We start from the raw sequence: 18,069 nt of genomic DNA, 5'->3' as shown, positions 1-18,069 counted from the left end.
TTCTGCCTCTACCTCCCAAGTACTGGGATTATAAGATTGAATTACCCAGATTGAAAACAATGACTTTATAAGAAAATAGTAAATTTCAGGGCATACAGAAAAACTGGGGAAAAGCGTCAAAGCTTAAATCTTTATCAAGGCAGATAGCATGAATCACAGGATGTATTAGGGAATGAGAAGCAGCAGTTCAAAAGTTCTAGCATACTAAAAATATTTTCAGTTTCATAAAATATAAATGTATTATTGACGTTAAATCAAATACTATGAATTATAAATGGGTATAGACTTTGCCCAAAGGTTTCAAGATCTAACCACAAAAAAGGAGCAGCTCACATATATAAGGTACTTACTCTCTCAATTTCATGACATTTCTTAAGTGCTTCACCAAATTTGTTCATTGCTTTGTATGCCTGGGCACACTCTGTCTGGAACCACATACACTGCATTTCGTTCAGGTTCTCTACCGCTGATGTTCCTTCCTAATGAAGATCACATAGTGGTACAGAAAATTCACACCAAATATATCACTTTACCATAAGATTAAAAAAGGAAGAATGGTCAACTGATCAGAATTGTCCTGAAATAATTTTTGGGTTTTTTTCAATTAACAGATTTATGAAATTAAGTTCTCTTTCTAAGCACTAGAGATAATATTTTGCAAATGACTACACAAAAGGTCTATAATAATGGATTAACATAATAACAGCACATGGGAGGTAAGTAACAAATACTAGTCCCCTTTACTCCTAAAACGTTCAACATAAATGGTTGCAAGCTAGTTTTAGGTTTTTGGTATCAAGACAGGGTTTCTCTATGTAGCCCTGGCAGACTTCTGCAGCTACAAAACTCACTAACACAAAACTCTGCAGCCAAAAACTCTGCTTCCCAAGTGCAGAGGATAAAAGTATGAACCACAACGTCCAGCTACAAACCAGTCTTAAAAACCACTGTATAGGAGCCTGAATGATGGCTCAGTGGTTAAGAGGACATGATGCTCTTCTAGAGAACCTGGGTTCAATCCCCAGTACCCACATGGTAGCTCACAACTGTCTGTAACTCTAATTTCAGGGGATCAGACACCCTTGCACCAATGCATATAAAATAAAATTAAATATATTTTTAAAAACCTATTGTCTATATGAAAAGAAAATACTTTATCTAATGTTGACTATTCTTTAATATAGTAATTTAATATCAGACAACTGCAATATTGATAATAAACTTTAGGGGCTGGAAAAATGGCTCAGGTTCAATTTTCAGCACTGACATAGCTGCTCATAACTGTCTATAATTCCAGTTCAAGGGAATGCAATGACCTCTTTTGACCTCTGTGGGCACCAGGCCTGAACATGGTTGACAGGTATACATGCAGGCAAAATATCTATATGCATAAAAGAATTAACTTCAGCCTGGGGGTGGTGGCGCATGCCTATAATCCCAGCACTTGGGAGGCAGAGGCAGGCAGATTTCTGAGTTCAACGCCAGCCTGGTCTACAGAGTGAGTTCCAGGACAGCCAGGGCTACACAGAGAAACCCTGTCTTGGAAAAAAAAAAAGAACTAACTTCAAAAAGGACAAGTATATAAATACAAAGTCAATTATGTTGTTTATGCTCAAAAAACATACAAACCCTTGTAAACTTGGAACACATTTCTTCAGCCTCTTTAATCAGATTGGCTTTTAACATGTATTTTGCACACTTGGAATTAATAAATCTGTCTGCCGTGTCCAGGGCCTGGGCTTCATCCATCCACCTAGCAGCTTCTTTAATATTTCCAGCATGCTTGCATGACACAAAGACAAAATTAACCAGTAAGTATGATAACTTTACTATATTAGGTAATTTGTTATCTATAAAATAATTAAAATTAAACAAATGAAAGAAAAAGTATTCTTCTGACTCAAGACCAGCACCAATATTTCAAAAGCCAAATGTAGTAGTTGAGTTTCTAATTCTAGTACTGGGGAAGTTAGACGGAACTTTCCTGGACACCACCAGCCAGTAAGTCTTGCAAAGAAGCCGAGCCTTGGGTCAGAACGTTATTAATGAACATTCCCCCTCTATCTTCATTCTAATTGATTTATCTCAAAGCCACAAAACTGAGGAAAACTTGGCTTTAAAACATTTAGGATAGCAAGCAAGATGGCTCAGCAGGTACAAAGAAACTGCCACCATGCCTGATGATCTGTTCAAACCTACAGATCCATATGGAATAAATGGAAAAGTAACTCTCATAGTTGTCCTTTGACTTATACTCACATGCTGTAGAGCATATAAACCACCTGTCTCAAAATAAATTAATATAATTTTAGAAAATGGTTTTGAAGTTCTGGGTCAAAAAATGCTGACATACACTGGTAATCCCATAAACCTAGGAAGCTGAGGCAAAAAAAAGTCCCACTTTTGAGGCCAGTCCACTATAAAGAGCATGCCTCAAATAGTAATAATAAAGACAATAATAACAAACAAAACTTGCAGGTGGGTGCAACTCAGTGTTAGTGTCTACCTAGTATGTACTAGATATTTGGATTAATACCTAGTACAGTCAACAAAGGGGGAGGAAGTGCTTTGAAATGCTACTTAATTCTATTTTCTTCCTAAATACATATTATTGGTTTATAAATAACTTTTATAAAGGCTTGATTACTGAATATACTAAAAATCAGAAAACAGGCAACTTTAAGATGTCAGAACATATAACACAAGATTCTCATGCATAGCTCAAGAATTAAGTCAAGAAATGGTAACGTACATTCAAAATAAAATTTTTTTACTTTATTAACATCAGATGCATACACATGATCATACTCAACTGTTAGCAGAAAACACACTTTACAGGAAATAACTACCAGCAGAATCATACACGGGTGCACAGGCATATGCATACACACACAAACACACACACACATACACACAAATACAGTCTTATATGTGCATTTTGTATAGCTTTGGATAAATGAGCAAATAAATGTGGCTATGACAAGTCCAAGAAAAAAACAAATCAAACTGATATTTCTCATATTTTACTTACTCTACCTAGAAGCTGTATAACCTTATAAGGAAAAGGGGGTAATGGTTTTTACCTTATATATTTTAGCTTTTACAAGAAAGAGTTCTATCAATGTTGGTGTACTTTCAATAGCAGTATTTATGTATTCCAGAGCAATAGATGGCTGACCAATTTTATCATAATGCTGTGCCAAATAGTACTGGACCCAAAGTAATGTGGTTGGAGGTTCCTCCTTTCCATCATCTTGAAAGGGAAGAATGAAGAAATCAAGATTAGATATTACAAACATTAAAAGAATATTCCTTCCCCAATATTGGTCCCCCCATTTATAAGAGAAGCAGTTATAAAGTAGTTTGTATATGTAATTAGCTGTAATCTACAGCTAAGCACATTAAGACCTACCAAAGCATGTTTCCTTAAGCACACTTATGCATAACACCTTGCATATAGTAAGATTTTAAAAAGAAAACTGTGCCTGCTTAATTAAATTTCTACCTAATGTATGAACTGTGTGTGTGTGTGTGTGTGTGTGTGTGTGTGTGTGTGTGTGTGTGTGTGTGTGAGTGAGAGATCTGGACATTCTGATTTTTACTGACATTTTTAGATCTTAATATTATACTAAATGTTGATCATTAATATTATGCTGAATTTAAAACTATATCCAAAGAAAGTAAGGCAAACAAAACAGTATTTCTTTCATATTTTAGTTCAACATTCAAGATGTAATCTTAATATATGTGAAACTTAAAGATACGACTCACACATCAAAAAAACTGTCCTTAAACATAAGTTTTTAAAACCAGAGATCTATTGGCTTTCAAACTCTAATTGCTTTTTTCTCCCTAATAAAGTAAGGTGGCTCAGTGGACAAATAATAGGAGTGGAACACGCTAACTCCCCATCAGACAGATCTGCAACAAAGTACTGCACCTTTGTGGTCAAGTCATTGAACCTCTTTTATATTTGTAGAATATAAATATAATATTTATATGGGAATGATGATAATTAAAAGAGTCTCATAAGATTAACCAATGAAGCCATGGTATGCCTTTTTTTTTAAAGTACTGTTAAAATTAATCTGAGACCTAGAAACAATGGCCAGCTTACTAGCAATGTGCACCCCAGGTCCCACGGTGGGCTATTCCACTATTGAAGCCAGAACTCTGTGGGAAAAATGATTCCAGATCTTCAGTGGTAGTACACAAGGTAAATACTCAAGATCTTGTCAGCGAATAAGTTATCACCTACCACCACAGCACTTGAGAGATGGAGCCACGTGAAATTAAATAAATAAAATATTAAGCATACTTAAATAAATTACTTCTTCTAGACATTCATATTTATTTTTGGACTGTATGTGTATGGGTGTATGCCTGCCACAGTCCACATGCAGAAGTCACAGAACAACTTTTTCAAGAAAATTCAATCCTTCTACTGTGTGGCTGATATCCAGGGACTTAAACTCAGAAATAACCAGGACCTGAATTCATATTTTTTAAATAAAATTACTTGCCAAGTTTGAAGGATGCAATGAACTAGTCTAATCTTTTGAAGACTGGGAAAAGAACCAAAGTGTAACATAGAAGAGGAAAAAAAATTGTGTTTTCCCATACAAGCTGCAACTTTTAGAAATCAAGTAGTATGTGAAATAAAATTTACCTTTTAAAATAATAGTATCTGCCTACTGATAGATTCTGGCTCACTCAGATTGTACTCACACAAAAGAAAAGGAAAAAAGAGAGAGAGAGAGAGAGAAAGAGAGAGAGAGAGAGAGAGAGAGAGAGAGAGAGAGAGAGAGAGAGAGAGACCACACCAAAATTATCAACCTTCATAAAACCATTAGCTAGAGAGGGCCCATAGAAAGGGCCCATTAGAAAGTCAGAGGTCCTGAGTTCAATTCTCAGCACCACGTGGTGGCTCACAACCATCTGTAATGAGATCTGATGCTCTCTTTTGGTGTGTCTGAAGTGTCTACAGTATACTCACATACATAAAATAAATAAATCTTAAAAAAAAAAAGGTTCTGAAGCAACACAGGTTCTCTACCTGCTCTGTTCAGTAGAACAGGCCATTATTAACTATATACAAGTGGCTCCTGAACAGGATTTGAACTGTACTGTAACTAAAGAACTAGACCAACAATTCTCAACCAGTAAGTAGTGAGTCAAATGATCCATTTGTGGGAGTCTTATATCAGATGGCATGCATATCAGATATTTACATTACAATTCATATCAGTAAGAAAATTACAGTTAAGAACTACTAATAAAAATAATTGTATAAATATGGTTGGGGGTCCCCGTAACATGAGGAACTGTATTAAACATAAGGAAAGTTAAGAGCCACTGAACTAGATTTTTTACTTCTTAAAAAATATAATTAGCCTCCCAGCACTGTGAGTTCCATGGCCAGTTTGGTCTACAAAGTGAATCCAGAACAGTCATGGCTATTACACGGAGAAACTGTCTCCAGGGGAAAAAGTCATTAGCCACTGTGGCTAATGGAAAGCAGAAAACACAATCCATTTCTACATCAACTATCAACTTACAAAAACCTGAAAGAAACATAATATATACAGCAATATATTTAGCAAAACCTAGATAAAGAAAAATTCATTCTCCAATAAATAAATCACAGGTACATGAATTAAATGAGACATAAAAGACATCATGCAAACTCTTCAAACAAAAGAAAAGGGGCTGGGCACGGTGTAATCCCAGCACCTCTGGGAGACTCTGGAAGTGTTGCTGAGCTGGCTAGTCTTAATCCACTTGACACAACCTAGAGTGATTTGGAGGAGGAAAGCCTCAGTTGAGAAAAGACCCACCACCTGACTAGACTGTGGGCAGGCCTTTAGTTACTTTTCAGAATTAGTGATTAGTGTGGGAGAGCCGGGCCTACTGTCAGTAGTGCCAATCCCAGAAGGTAGTCCTGGCATGCATAAGCAATCTGGCTGAGCCTTCTGGAAACAGGCTGGCAACAGTACTCCTCCATGACCTGGCTTCAGTTCCTGCCCTCAGGTTGTTTGCTACCCTACTTCCCTCAGTGAAGAAGTGTGACCTAAAAGCTGTAAACTCAAACAAACCCTTTCCTCCCCAACCTGGTTCTGATCACAAGATTTATCACAGCAATAGAAATGCTAACTAAGACAACTACCATGGGTTCAAGAACATCTTGTAGTGCAGAATAATAAATCTGAAAGAAAGAAAAGGAAGGGAAGGAAAAAAGAAGGATGATGGGAGGGAAAGACAAACACAATACAACTGAAATTGTGAACGTAAAATGCTTATTTAGAATTAAAGACATTATTTTATGTGCAACTGTACCTGTTTATGTGTGACCCAGTGCACATGTATGTCATTTCTCAGTTTCAATCTACCCTGTTTTGTTAAGATAAGAGTCTGGGAACATAAACAGATGCCACTGGGCCTTGGTCTATTTTTTTCTTTTCTTTTAATGTGAACATTGAAATCAAGCCTGAGTGTTCTCACACTTAGGAGCAAATACTTTAAGGACTGAGCTAATTTTGAATTCATTAAAGTACTAATTTATAAGCATAATAATAGTACCTTGCTTTGTGTGTGTGTGTGTGCACACATGCTTTTTTGGGGGAAAGGGAAGAAGAGAATACTTGAGATTGAACCCCATGGCCTGGTAAGACACACTATGAAAGTACTCTACCACTGAGCTGTATCAGCATCCCTCTTTTTGTTTCTTTTTCTTTTTTAAAACTTTGAGACAGGATCTCAGTAAATTGCCCAGAGGCCTTGAACTTCTTCTAGTTCTCCTACCTCAAATGCTCTGAGTAGCTGGGATCACAAGCTCATGCCAACAGGTTGAACTGATAGTACAGCTATATTTGAAGTGAAGTACTTCTCTTTAGACATGTTGAAATATTCATGAAATAATGTAAGTTTGGGATTTAAGAACAGAGCCAGGCATGATGGTACACACTTTTTGTTTTGGTTTGGTTTTTGGTTTTTTGAGACAGGTTTTCTCTGTGTAGCACTGGCTGTCCTGGAACTCACTCTGTAGACCAGGCTGGCCTCCAACTCAGAAATCCGCCTGCCTCTGCCTCCCAAGTGCTGGGATTAAAGGTGTGCGCCACCACTGACCGGCATGGAAACCACTGTCTTGAAGTAGCCCTCCTGTAGCTCTGGCTGATAGTACATACTTTTAATCCCAGCACTTGAGAGGTAGAAGTCAGCCTGGTCTACACAGAGAAACTCTGTCTAGAAACAAACAAAAGAATACAGGGGAGTGGGCAAGGCTATGATGATGAAATGTTCGACATGAATTTAAAATTATTGTAGCTAAATAATGAACAAATGGAGGATCATTGTATTATTAAATCAAGTTTTATAGATCCTTTAAACTTGACATAACTTTTTAATAAATTGATGTGATTCTCAGTAAAACATTATCATAACATTATGGATAACAGGAAAAGAAATTAAATGCACTGTACTTGCTACTAAAATAGTGAAGACCAACCTTCTGAATGGTAATTTCATAGTCCATTAAAAATTTCAAAAAAAAAAATTAAAAAACAATAATTCAAAAAGAATTTTTAGGACATAAAATATATCTACTTACCATTGGGGTTAAATAGGCGACAACTTTTTAAAGAAGTTTCATAACCAACTACTAGTTCTTCTACAATTGCCACCTAGAATATAAACACAAGCACATTTTAATAGAATGGAGCTTATGCTCTTGTGCAAAATATATTCCTTATATAAAGGACTAAATAAATATTCCAAAACATTATTCTCCTCCCTTTAGGAATATTTTAACCACAGGACAAAAACCTAAAAGTTCTCAGTCGAGGGTGGCGGAGGAGGCAGTGGGGTGGCACACACCCTTAATCCCAGTACTAGGGAAGTAAAAACCGGTGGATCTTTGTGAGTTCAAAGGGGGCCTGGTATACAGATTAAGTTCTAGGACAGCTAGGGCTACACAGAGAAAATCCGTCTCAGAAAGAAAAAAAAAAATCTAAAAATATTCATGACGGAACATATTAATACTCACTCTTCTAAAACCTTATTGTTAAGTTCCTTTCCCTGATATAAAATAAAGTATCAAATCAGCAGTTAGTGAATGTTGGACAGAGGCAATGCTATGGCCAACTTACATCTAAATTCATTTTATCTCAAAACACATAATCTATAGTTGACATTTGTTCTTTACGATCAAGAATGAAATGCCATGGCCTAGAATGGTGGCAAAGGCACGGAATGCCAGGACAGCACATAGGTGGTGAAGGCAGAACAATCAAGAACTGTTTCATCAAGGTCAGCCCCAGCTATGTAGCAAGCCTGAAACTTGAGACATGAAACTCAGATATAAATAAATGGATGGATGAATTGGTTAAGTGGGTAGCTAGATGATAGGCAGGCAGACAGACAGACATAGGACAGATAGATGAGTAAATGAATGACTCTGTAGTATTAAATGCTATATGAAAAGGGTACTTTTTTGTGTTTTGGTTTTTTAGAGATTTATTTTATGTGTATGAGTACACTGTAGCTGTACAGGTGACCATGAGCCATCATGAGTGTGGCTGCTGGGAACTGAACTAAGGACCTCTGCCAGCTCCGTTCGCTCTGGCATAATTCACTGTAGCTGTCTTCAGACGCACCGGAAGAAGGCGTCGGATCTCGTTACGGGTGGTTGTGAGCCACCACTTGGTTGCAGGGATCTGAACTCAGGACCTTCAGAAGAGCAGTCAGTGCTCTTACCCGCTGAGGCATCTCACCAGCCCCTGAAAAGGGTACTTTTTAAGTGTCTGGTAAATTAACTCTCCTCATAACCCAGGAGAAACATAACTATCCCTGAAATCCAGCAAAGTGGGTACCTAAGGTTCAGGTAAATAAATACCTGTCTGTCCAGGTTGAACTTTCTCCTAAATTTTAACTACACTTCTGGCTTCTGGCTTCCTCAGAGATATTGAGTACTTTTTTTTTTTTTTAAAGATTTATTTATTTTATTTGCATGAGTACACTGTAGCTGTACAGATGGCTGTGAGTCATCATGTGGCTGCTGGGAATTGAACTCAGGATGGCCCTGCTTGCTCCTGCATAATTCACTGTACTATCTTCAGATGCACCAGAAGAGGGCATCAGATCTCATTATGGATGGTTGTGAGCCACCATGTGGTTGCTGGGATCCGAACTCAGGACCCTCGGAAGAGCAGTCAGTGCTCTTACCCGCTGAGCCATCTCACCAGCCCCCAATTGAGTACTTTTAATACATTAATTTCCTAATATAGGCAATGCACAATGGTGGATGTCTGTAGTCCTATATTCAAGTTATCGAGGCAGGAAGATCAAATGATCCCAGAAATTCTAGCCAGCTTGGACAACATAGTGCAATACCTGCATCAAGTCTAAAAACAAAATTTAAAAACAGGATATACTAATTTGACTAATTCATCCACAATGACACTTACTGCTCTTACATGGCCCACACATGAATGCAGCATACTTTGTGAGCACAGAATAATCACAACCAGGTTATTCTGGTATACTTGTGCTCCCAAGTCAGGCTACACACTTATCCTAAGATACAATGGGACATCTCCAAACTATTTGAAATACTTGCATTATTAACAAATGAAAGAAAAACAGCAGTAGCAGTGTATTCCTTTAACCCTAACACTAAGAAGGCAGGGGCAAGTGGATCTCTGGATCTCTGAGTTCAAGGCCAGCCTAGTCTACAAAGTGAGTTCCAGGACAGCCAGGGCTACACAGAGACACCCTGTCTTGGAAAACCAAACAACGACCCTGCCCAAAGAAATGAAATAACTATCATAATGCAGAATTTAACCCAACAATATGTAAACTTAGTAGGAGTAAAAAGAACTGTTTCTCTAAGTTGGATGCTATGAAAAAACTAGGAGATTGTGAAAATACACAACTGTTTCACAAACATCAAATAAATTCTCAATGTTCTAAAACTAGAATACGTTATATGTAACAACGCAAAAAAAGGAGGAATCAATAAAGATCATACCTTGGGCTTTCAACAAAAGACTGACTATTAAATGTGCATTATGTGTTATACATGACATTGTTTTTACAAGGAAGTAATGAACACAAAGATTAAAATATTCTTAAAAAGCACTTGAAACAAAACACATATATGATGCAGGGGGGAAAAAAAAAGACTTGCTGAGCTACCAAAATCTTTTTTGATGCAATTTTTTTTACTGAATAAAAATGGAGAACGATTAAAAGGTTAAAATTTACTTTCAAGGGGGAGAAAATCAATTCTGACTTCTAACAATGAAAAGAGATTAGGGGTTGGAGAGATGGCTCAGCTGTTAAGCGGATGACTGCTCTTCCAAAGGTCCTGAGTTCAAATCCCAGCAACAACATGATGGCTCACAACCATCCGTAATGAGATCTGATGCCATCTTCTGGGGTGTCTGAAGTACAGTGTACTTACATATAATAAATAAATAAATCTTTAGAAAAGGTAGAGAAAAAAAGAAAATATATTAGAAAAAAATGTTCGTGTGAGCTGAAGTTAAGGACAGAAAGCAAATACTGAAGTCACTAAATTGCCAAAGAGTAAACAGACTACAAATGGAAAGGGGTACAAAAGCATTCACTGTAAGCTAGAAGACTCACAGCAGGTTCACAAACATGTAGTAGTGAGCCCAGCAGCCAGCCAGATAACACTGAGCAGAGAGGGAATTATGGTTGGCTTTACCTTCTCTTTATCTCTGTATAAAGACCTCAAGGTATTGAAGACAGGTGGACAACCCTTGCTGAAATTCATCCTTAGGAACCTATCCAAACACTCCTTAAACTTCTCTCCTGTAAGAGAAAGAGTCTGTTGAAACTCTAACGATGCACACATTAGCCTTCATATACATATATACTCATCTTTAAATCATAACAGCACTTTCTTTTACAATTATTCTACTTACCAGATAAAAAGTTTAATGGCAGCCTTCTTGGCACAAGTCCCCTGGGGTATTTAGTCCAGGCTTCCTCATATATTTTTAGCCGTTCTAACATATTAGCTGGGTAGAGTGGGGAGAGGGGAGAAAGATTGAAAAAAAATCTGTTTATAATGTAATTATAATTGCATAGATTTTTGCCAATTACAAGTTTTTCTAAATTAAAAGTACAACCGGCTGTGTTCACTGGCACACACCTTTGGTATGTCAGAAACAGAAGGGATCTCTGTGAGTTTGAGGCCAGCAAGGTCTACAAAGCAAATTTCAAGCCAACCAGAGCTACATGGGGGACTGTCTCAAACAAACAAAAAAATGAAAGGGTAAGTTGTACAAGAAAATTATGGGTAACCTTACCAATTAAATATCTCAGCAATCATTTCAAAGTACTTCCAACTATTTTCATTATTTTAAATACTAATTAGCCATACAAAGTAAATTATTTTCTTTAGCCTATTCTAAGTTATAGGTAAACTATCAAAAACCTGGAGACTCCATGGTAAAAACCTGAGTTATTATACATTGCTTCTGTTCTGATCTTCTACAGTTTAACTCTTTGGTTTACTTGGAACCTCTGGATCTGTCCTTATTTCAATGTCTTCATAATTTATTTGTTTTCTTTTACTCTCAGCACAAAGGCATTCCTCTGTTTAATCTTCCATTTCCCTTTGTCTAATATGGTCTTTTTCCTAATTGATGCTTTTTTTTTTTTATTTCAGAAATAGAGACAGTGTGTTGCCCACTTCAGGTAACTCACACCTGCCTATAACTAGAGGTTTGGAGGAGGTTCATGAGCTTCAAAGGCAACACACACACACACACACACACACACACACACACACACACACACACACACAAATACCAGTATTTTTAAAAATAATGTACCACTTAAAAGATTTTTGCTAGGCTGTCGAGATGGCTTAGCAGGCAAGAGCACTGACTGCTCTTCTGAAGGTCCTGAGTTCAGATCCCAGCAACCACATGGTGGCTCACAACCACCCGCAATGAGATCCGACACCTTCTTCTGGTGCATCTAAAGACAGCTACAGTGAATTATGCCAGAAAGAGGTCCTGTGTTCAATTCCCAGCAGCCACACATATGATAGCTCATGGCCATCTATCTGTACAGCTACAGTGTACTCATACACATAAAATAAATCTTTAAAAAAAACGATTTTTGCTTTTTTCATTTCCCAGTTTTCATTTCTCAGATTTCTAATATTCTCTCATAACTATGTTTCATGGATATAATTCCCTCTATCTTAGATTCCTCTATTATCTAACATGGAATGATGGTGTTCCTTTGAAAGAATCTATGTCACAAAGTAATCACCAGCAAGGTTTCTCTTGTATGTATCAGTGATATCAGGAATGGTGTACTATACCAGCCTGAATAGGAATTGAGTCAGCCAGACTATGAGGGTGAAGTTTTCTGGTGGTTTTTGTTGTTGATGATGTGTTTGGTGCTGAGTACCTTTAGTTACTGAGCCAGCTCACTGATCATTTGCAATTTCATCTTGTAAAAGTAGATTTCTGATTAGTCTCAATCCTCTATATGATTAAAAAGTAAATTTTTACATTTAGATTTTTGGACCTGTTGTTATTGTTATTGTTATTTCTGGATATAAGTATATAAAAATCTGGTCTTGAACCAACTATGTAGCCCAGGTGGCTTCAAACTCAAGATTCTCCTACTTCATCCTTACAAGTATAGAGGTCATGGCATGCTAGACTAGGAACCAATTCCTGTTTCTTTGCTTAGTTGGTTTTCTTGAGACACAAGTCTCACTAAGAAGCCCTGGCTGGCCTGGAACTCAGTCCCCAGGTGCTAATTAAAGGCATGTCCGGCTCTAGATTCTATATAGCCTTAACCACTACTTTTCTAGCTGTACTTTACAAGGAGTTAATACAATACTCATTAAGAAAAAGCTGAAAACAGTAAGTATTAAACAACACTACCTGGCTTCAGTGCTTTTTCTAAGCCTTTGTAATAGGCCCAATTTTCAGGATTCCTCTCTTGTAATCCTCTATAAACATCAGCAGCATCTTCCAAACGACACAACTGCAATAGAAGTTCCCCTATTTAACAAAAAGACAGTAATTAAAATATCTGAGGAGAATTTTCCCTCAAAAGTTATCTTCAAAGTCTCGTTCTGAGTAAATGTTTGACAGTGGCTGTTCTCTTGAGTTTCCAACTTCTCTATTGTGCTATTTTATTTTCTTCTTTATTCAAAGTAACATTAATTTTAAAAGCTATCAACTTCAAAATCTCAGGAATCTGCCCAACTCCAGGCAAAGTTCCCATATTCATTTGAACACACTGTTACCAAACCATCACCTGATCCTTAATTATTCCTGCATTGTATGAACATCAGCATCTAATTTAATGACCCACTAAATATCCTAACCTTATTATCACCTGAAATCAACTATAAAATAATAGCATGAGAGCAGCCCACAACTTGGCCACATTCAAAACCATCTAGTTGTAAGTAAATACCTGGGGCTTACCTTAGCCCATTCAGCAAGCCCCAGCCTCAAGAAGGAGGGGGAGGGGGGGAAGGCAGATGGTGACTGAGCAGATATGATACTGGAGGGGTCTATATCTTAGTATGTGCTTGTACATGTATGTACATATGCTCGCACATGTGTTCACATGCACGTGCATGCATCTAGTCTTTACTTTTTTATCTTTCACAAAAACCAAATAAGCAAACTACTTTAAGAGTAACATTGTTTTCTTCTTGTCTCCCTGATGCAACCTCAACTGCAATTCCAGGGGCTGGAGAGATGGCTCAGACATTAAGAGCACACACATGGCAGCTCTCCACTGTCTGTAACTCTAGCTGCAGAGAATCCAACAGCCTCAGACATACATGCAACCAAATGCACATTAAATTAAAAATAATCTTTTTCAAAAAAGAAAATTCCTTTTCCATGTACCAACTGTTAATTCTGTTGCTTCTCGCTGATTGCATAGCCAATCATATTCCTAATTGATATTATCAATTTCAACTCTTAAAATGACTCTCAAACTTAAGATTCTTTGGCTACTCTATCAATTGCAAGGCCTGGGCTATTCCAAACATATTTGCCTATACTTCATCATGAAAGGAAATAATCCAGATAAACCAGCAGAAACTGTGATTTCCCTACAAATTTATAATTTCCAAAGTCCCAGAAGCTTGAAACAATACTTAAGATTTCCATATTCTTACCATCTGTTTTATTTTTCTATATATTTTCCTGTTTTGTATTAAGACAGGGTTCACTGTATAGTTCTGGCTGTCCTGGAATTCACTCTGTATACCAGACTGACCTTGAACTCTGAGATCCCCCTGCCTCTGCCTTCAAAGTGCTAAGATTAAAGAAAGGCATGCACCATCACCATCTGGCTAGTTTTATTTTCAAAAATTACTCTACTCTCTACCTGTGCTTGTATCAAGTAACTAAAAATGATTATTTACTAAAGACTTATGTGCTTGTAACTTCTAAATATCTCACATGTGATAAGCAATTAAATATTTAAAATTAAGCAATATCGTCAAGAGAATTTCAGGATGTGGTAAAAATTAAGACTTTGAATTCCAACATGACATTGGGTTCTCAAGCAACGTACATTTGACAGTACTTAAAGACATTTTACTTGCTCTTCTAACAGGAGTAACCTCTGTAAAACAGTAAAAGAGCCCTACACAGAAGAGATACCCAGTCTTAATAAGCCAGGCTAGAACATTAACAGAACAGGCTTGAAAAGGCTAATTTATAGTAACACAAAAAGACCTGGTCTTAACTAAATAATAAACTAATAAATAAATAAGAATTATTAAGCTTTTTTTTCTCAGCCTAGGAATAAATGGCAACATTTAGAAACATTTACTTAAATCACAAAAGAATCCAAAATCTTGTTCCTTTCCACATAGAATTTATGTTCGTTTCTATTTTCTCAAAGAAATACAGATAAAACATTAAGAGATCTTTTGGGTTGTTTTTGTTGTTGTTTTGGGCTTTGGTTTTTTGGTTGTTTGTTTTCATTAAAAACAGAATCTTGTTCTAGAATCCTGACTGATCTCAAACTCCTGACCTTAACTTAGTCCGTCAGTACAGGATTGTAGGAGTGCATCACTACATATAGCTTCCTCTCTGTATTTTAGTAAGGAAAGTTTTATAAATATATTCAACAAGTTATCTTTAAGACAGTAAATCTTGTTTTATAAAATTACAATTGTGTTTTGATTGATTCCTGGAGTAATTGGGGGTGAGGGGCTCAAACTCAAGGCCTCACACATGGTAGGCCAGTATTCTACAATGAACTACACCCCTAGCCCTATATTTTCAGTACAAAGGTAATTTACAGAGGGGATGGCTACACTGGCTATTAGCCTAACCTTGTAGTCTCATTTACTCCCAGCCAGAGAATAAGGACCACTGAGCCTAGGAGTTCGAGACCAGTCAAGAGGACACAGCACAACCCCCTTTAAAGTAAACAATGAAAAATCAAAAATAAAAATGCTTTACCTAAATCATTTTATTAGATTTTTGTGGCTTTTTCTCCTCAACTGACAATCTGCATCAGTAAATGGATATTTTCCCACATCACAAATTATTCAAAAAGGAAGAAGAATAGATATTTTCCCTTCAGCAAGCTGAATGTCATGGTGACTGTCAGCAGCAACTATGAATTTTCAGTCTGCCACTGGCTATAACTAAAAGTTATAATGCTATATAGTTTTACATACCTTTGGTTTCTTCGACAGCAAGTTTATCACAAATCTGCTTTTCATAGGTACAAAGATGTTCCAGGGCTTCTCTATAAAGACCTGCTTCCCGAAGAACTTGATTCTGATATAAAAGGAGTTCACTATATTCATAATCCACTTTATCAGGAGATGTCTGCATGAAGGCACAAGGAATGCCAATAAGAATCTTATTTTTATATTAGAAAATTATTTACACACCCTCAAACAAAAGAAAATACCAACTGATAGCAATACTTTTAAAACTCCTAAATATCTGTTTAAGAAATGTTAAATAAGTAACAGCAAGATCAGCAATAAATAAATGGAAAGAAGGAAACTGCTAGCAACAGAACGCAAATAAGTAATCTAGAAAAAATGATGGAGTCAGAGAATTGGACTTCACAGCTGTCATTGTAACAGCTGAGCTAGGCAATGAATGCTAAAGGCAGTGGTCAAAATCTGCTGACAGATGAGCTGGTAGGTCTTTGGTTGTTTATAAATAAAAAGCAAAACAACTAGTTTACAGCTCCAAATACCATCCAATACAGTAATAAATGGATCACGCAAATTATATGCAGATTGATGTACTGAATTGAATCCATTAGTCTGTGGATTTCTGTGAAAAGTACAGCTTTAACTAACAATTAGGAAAAGCAAACAAATCCAAACTCAGGAACAATCCAAATGTATTACTGTATGCTCAGCAAAGTAATAAACAAAGATAGGCTGGAGAGATGGCTCAGTTGTTAAGAAAGTCGTGAGTTCAAATCCCAGCAACCACATGATGGTTCACAACCATCTGTAATGAGATCTGATGCCCTCTTCTGGGGTGTCTGAAGATAGCTACAGTGAGCCAGCAAGCAAGTGAGCGGGGCCGGAGTGAGAAGAAACAGTGTCTGAAGACAGCTACAGTGTACATGTAATAAATAAATCAATCTTTGAAAAAAATTAGAAATTTAAAAAATAATAATTAAAAAAAACAACTCTTTAAAATTGCTTCAGATATAGACTCCCCAGAGAAATGATTACTACATGATAGGTATGCTTCAAAACCAAACAATGGAATTTGAAAAAAACTGTTAGAAAGAAAAAAACTTAAGACAATTTACACTATCTACAACTGCGAGTCTAACAGCACCGTCAGTATTAACAACTAGAGTAGTTCTCAGGAGCATATGACGTAAAAGAGGTATGTGCAATCATTAAAGGAATAAAAAGCAAGCCCACAGAGACTTTCAGGTGTGTCTATAAACTTCTTTCAGTTATACTTAGAATCATACACAATAAGCTATCTTGTTATTACCTGCTGTGTTTTCCTAAACTCTTCTAAAATTTTTGCTGCCATTTCATAGTCTTCTAATAAATGGTAAGCAATAGCATAACCAATCCATGATGCTCTTTGTGCAGGTCGAAGCTGAAGCAACTGGTATCTTGTTTCCTTCATAGTGTGGGGAAAAACAAGACTTAGCTTAGGTTCACAAAGCAAATGCCCCTTATTGACTAGAACACGAGGCCCTGCGTGCAGCCCTCAGGGCCCTAAGAAAACAGAAGATCACATTACTTTGTTCACAGTTATTCACCCTGTAAGACAATGCAGGTAACTATTTTAGAAAAATTTCAACATCAAATATTATATAGCTATAGAGACAAAAAAATACTTTGAAGTCTCCAGTGCTAATCTCATGGGTTTTTTTTTTAAAGCGTGATGGCAGATATCCTTATTTCCTGATTTCTTCCACCAAGGCAACAAATGAAATTCTTTAGAAAGTACAGCACAAATGTTTAATAAGGTTTGTAAAGAAAATAGCATCGAAGACACTACCATGAAGAAATAGATTATAGAGAAAATAATAAAGCCAAGACTGATTTAAGGGTTAAATGGACGCTACTGAACTCTATATATAATATCAATGAATACAAAACAGTCAAACAAAAAATTTTAAAACTTACTTTAATGAAAATGACAAAAGACTATAGTTATTCTACCAGAGTAGAATTAATTATAAAAATTTATTAATTTTTAATAAAGTGACTTTCAACAAAAACTTCAACAATATATATATATATATATATATATATATATTTTTTTTTTTTTTTTTTTTTTTCGAGACAGGGTTTCTCTGTATAGCTCTGGCTGTCCTGGAACTCACTCTGTAGACCAGGCTGGCCTCGAACTCAGAAATCCGCCTGCCTCTGCCTCCCAAGTGCTGGGATTAAAGGCGTGCGCCACCACCGCCCGGCAACAATATATTTTTTTAATGATTGTACATATTACTCCAACTCTATCCCTCAACAAAATGTTCTGTTTTTAAGATCTGTCCCAATCACAGATCTAATCACTAAAGGGGCAGTAA

General features: G+C 36.6%; 1 protein-coding gene across 1 annotated transcript in view; it reads right to left on the bottom strand.

Annotated features, from left to right (window-relative positions):
• The window catches only part of Naa15 (N(alpha)-acetyltransferase 15, NatA auxiliary subunit), a 66,956-nt gene that overhangs the window by 18,031 nt on the left and 30,856 nt on the right, over positions 1-18,069 (bottom strand). The window contains exons 5-13 of the mRNA XM_031376211.1: positions 17,019-17,153; positions 15,716-15,869; positions 12,936-13,055; positions 10,947-11,042; positions 10,727-10,833; positions 7,607-7,679; positions 3,084-3,253; positions 1,630-1,782; positions 351-479 (exon numbers count right to left, since the gene is read on the bottom strand). Coding sequence (XP_031232071.1) covers positions 351-479; positions 1,630-1,782; positions 3,084-3,253; positions 7,607-7,679; positions 10,727-10,833; positions 10,947-11,042; positions 12,936-13,055; positions 15,716-15,869; positions 17,019-17,153 — 1,137 coding nt within the window. The remainder of the gene's footprint in view (positions 1-350; positions 480-1,629; positions 1,783-3,083; positions 3,254-7,606; positions 7,680-10,726; positions 10,834-10,946; positions 11,043-12,935; positions 13,056-15,715; positions 15,870-17,018; positions 17,154-18,069) is intronic.

The sequence above is a fragment of the Mastomys coucha genome, unplaced genomic scaffold (assembly GCF_008632895.1).
Source record: "Mastomys coucha isolate ucsf_1 unplaced genomic scaffold, UCSF_Mcou_1 pScaffold16, whole genome shotgun sequence".
Lineage (NCBI taxonomy): Eukaryota > Metazoa > Chordata > Mammalia > Rodentia > Muridae > Mastomys > Mastomys coucha.
Note: the sequence above shows the minus strand (reverse complement) of the source record. Positions and strands in the feature narration are given on the sequence as shown.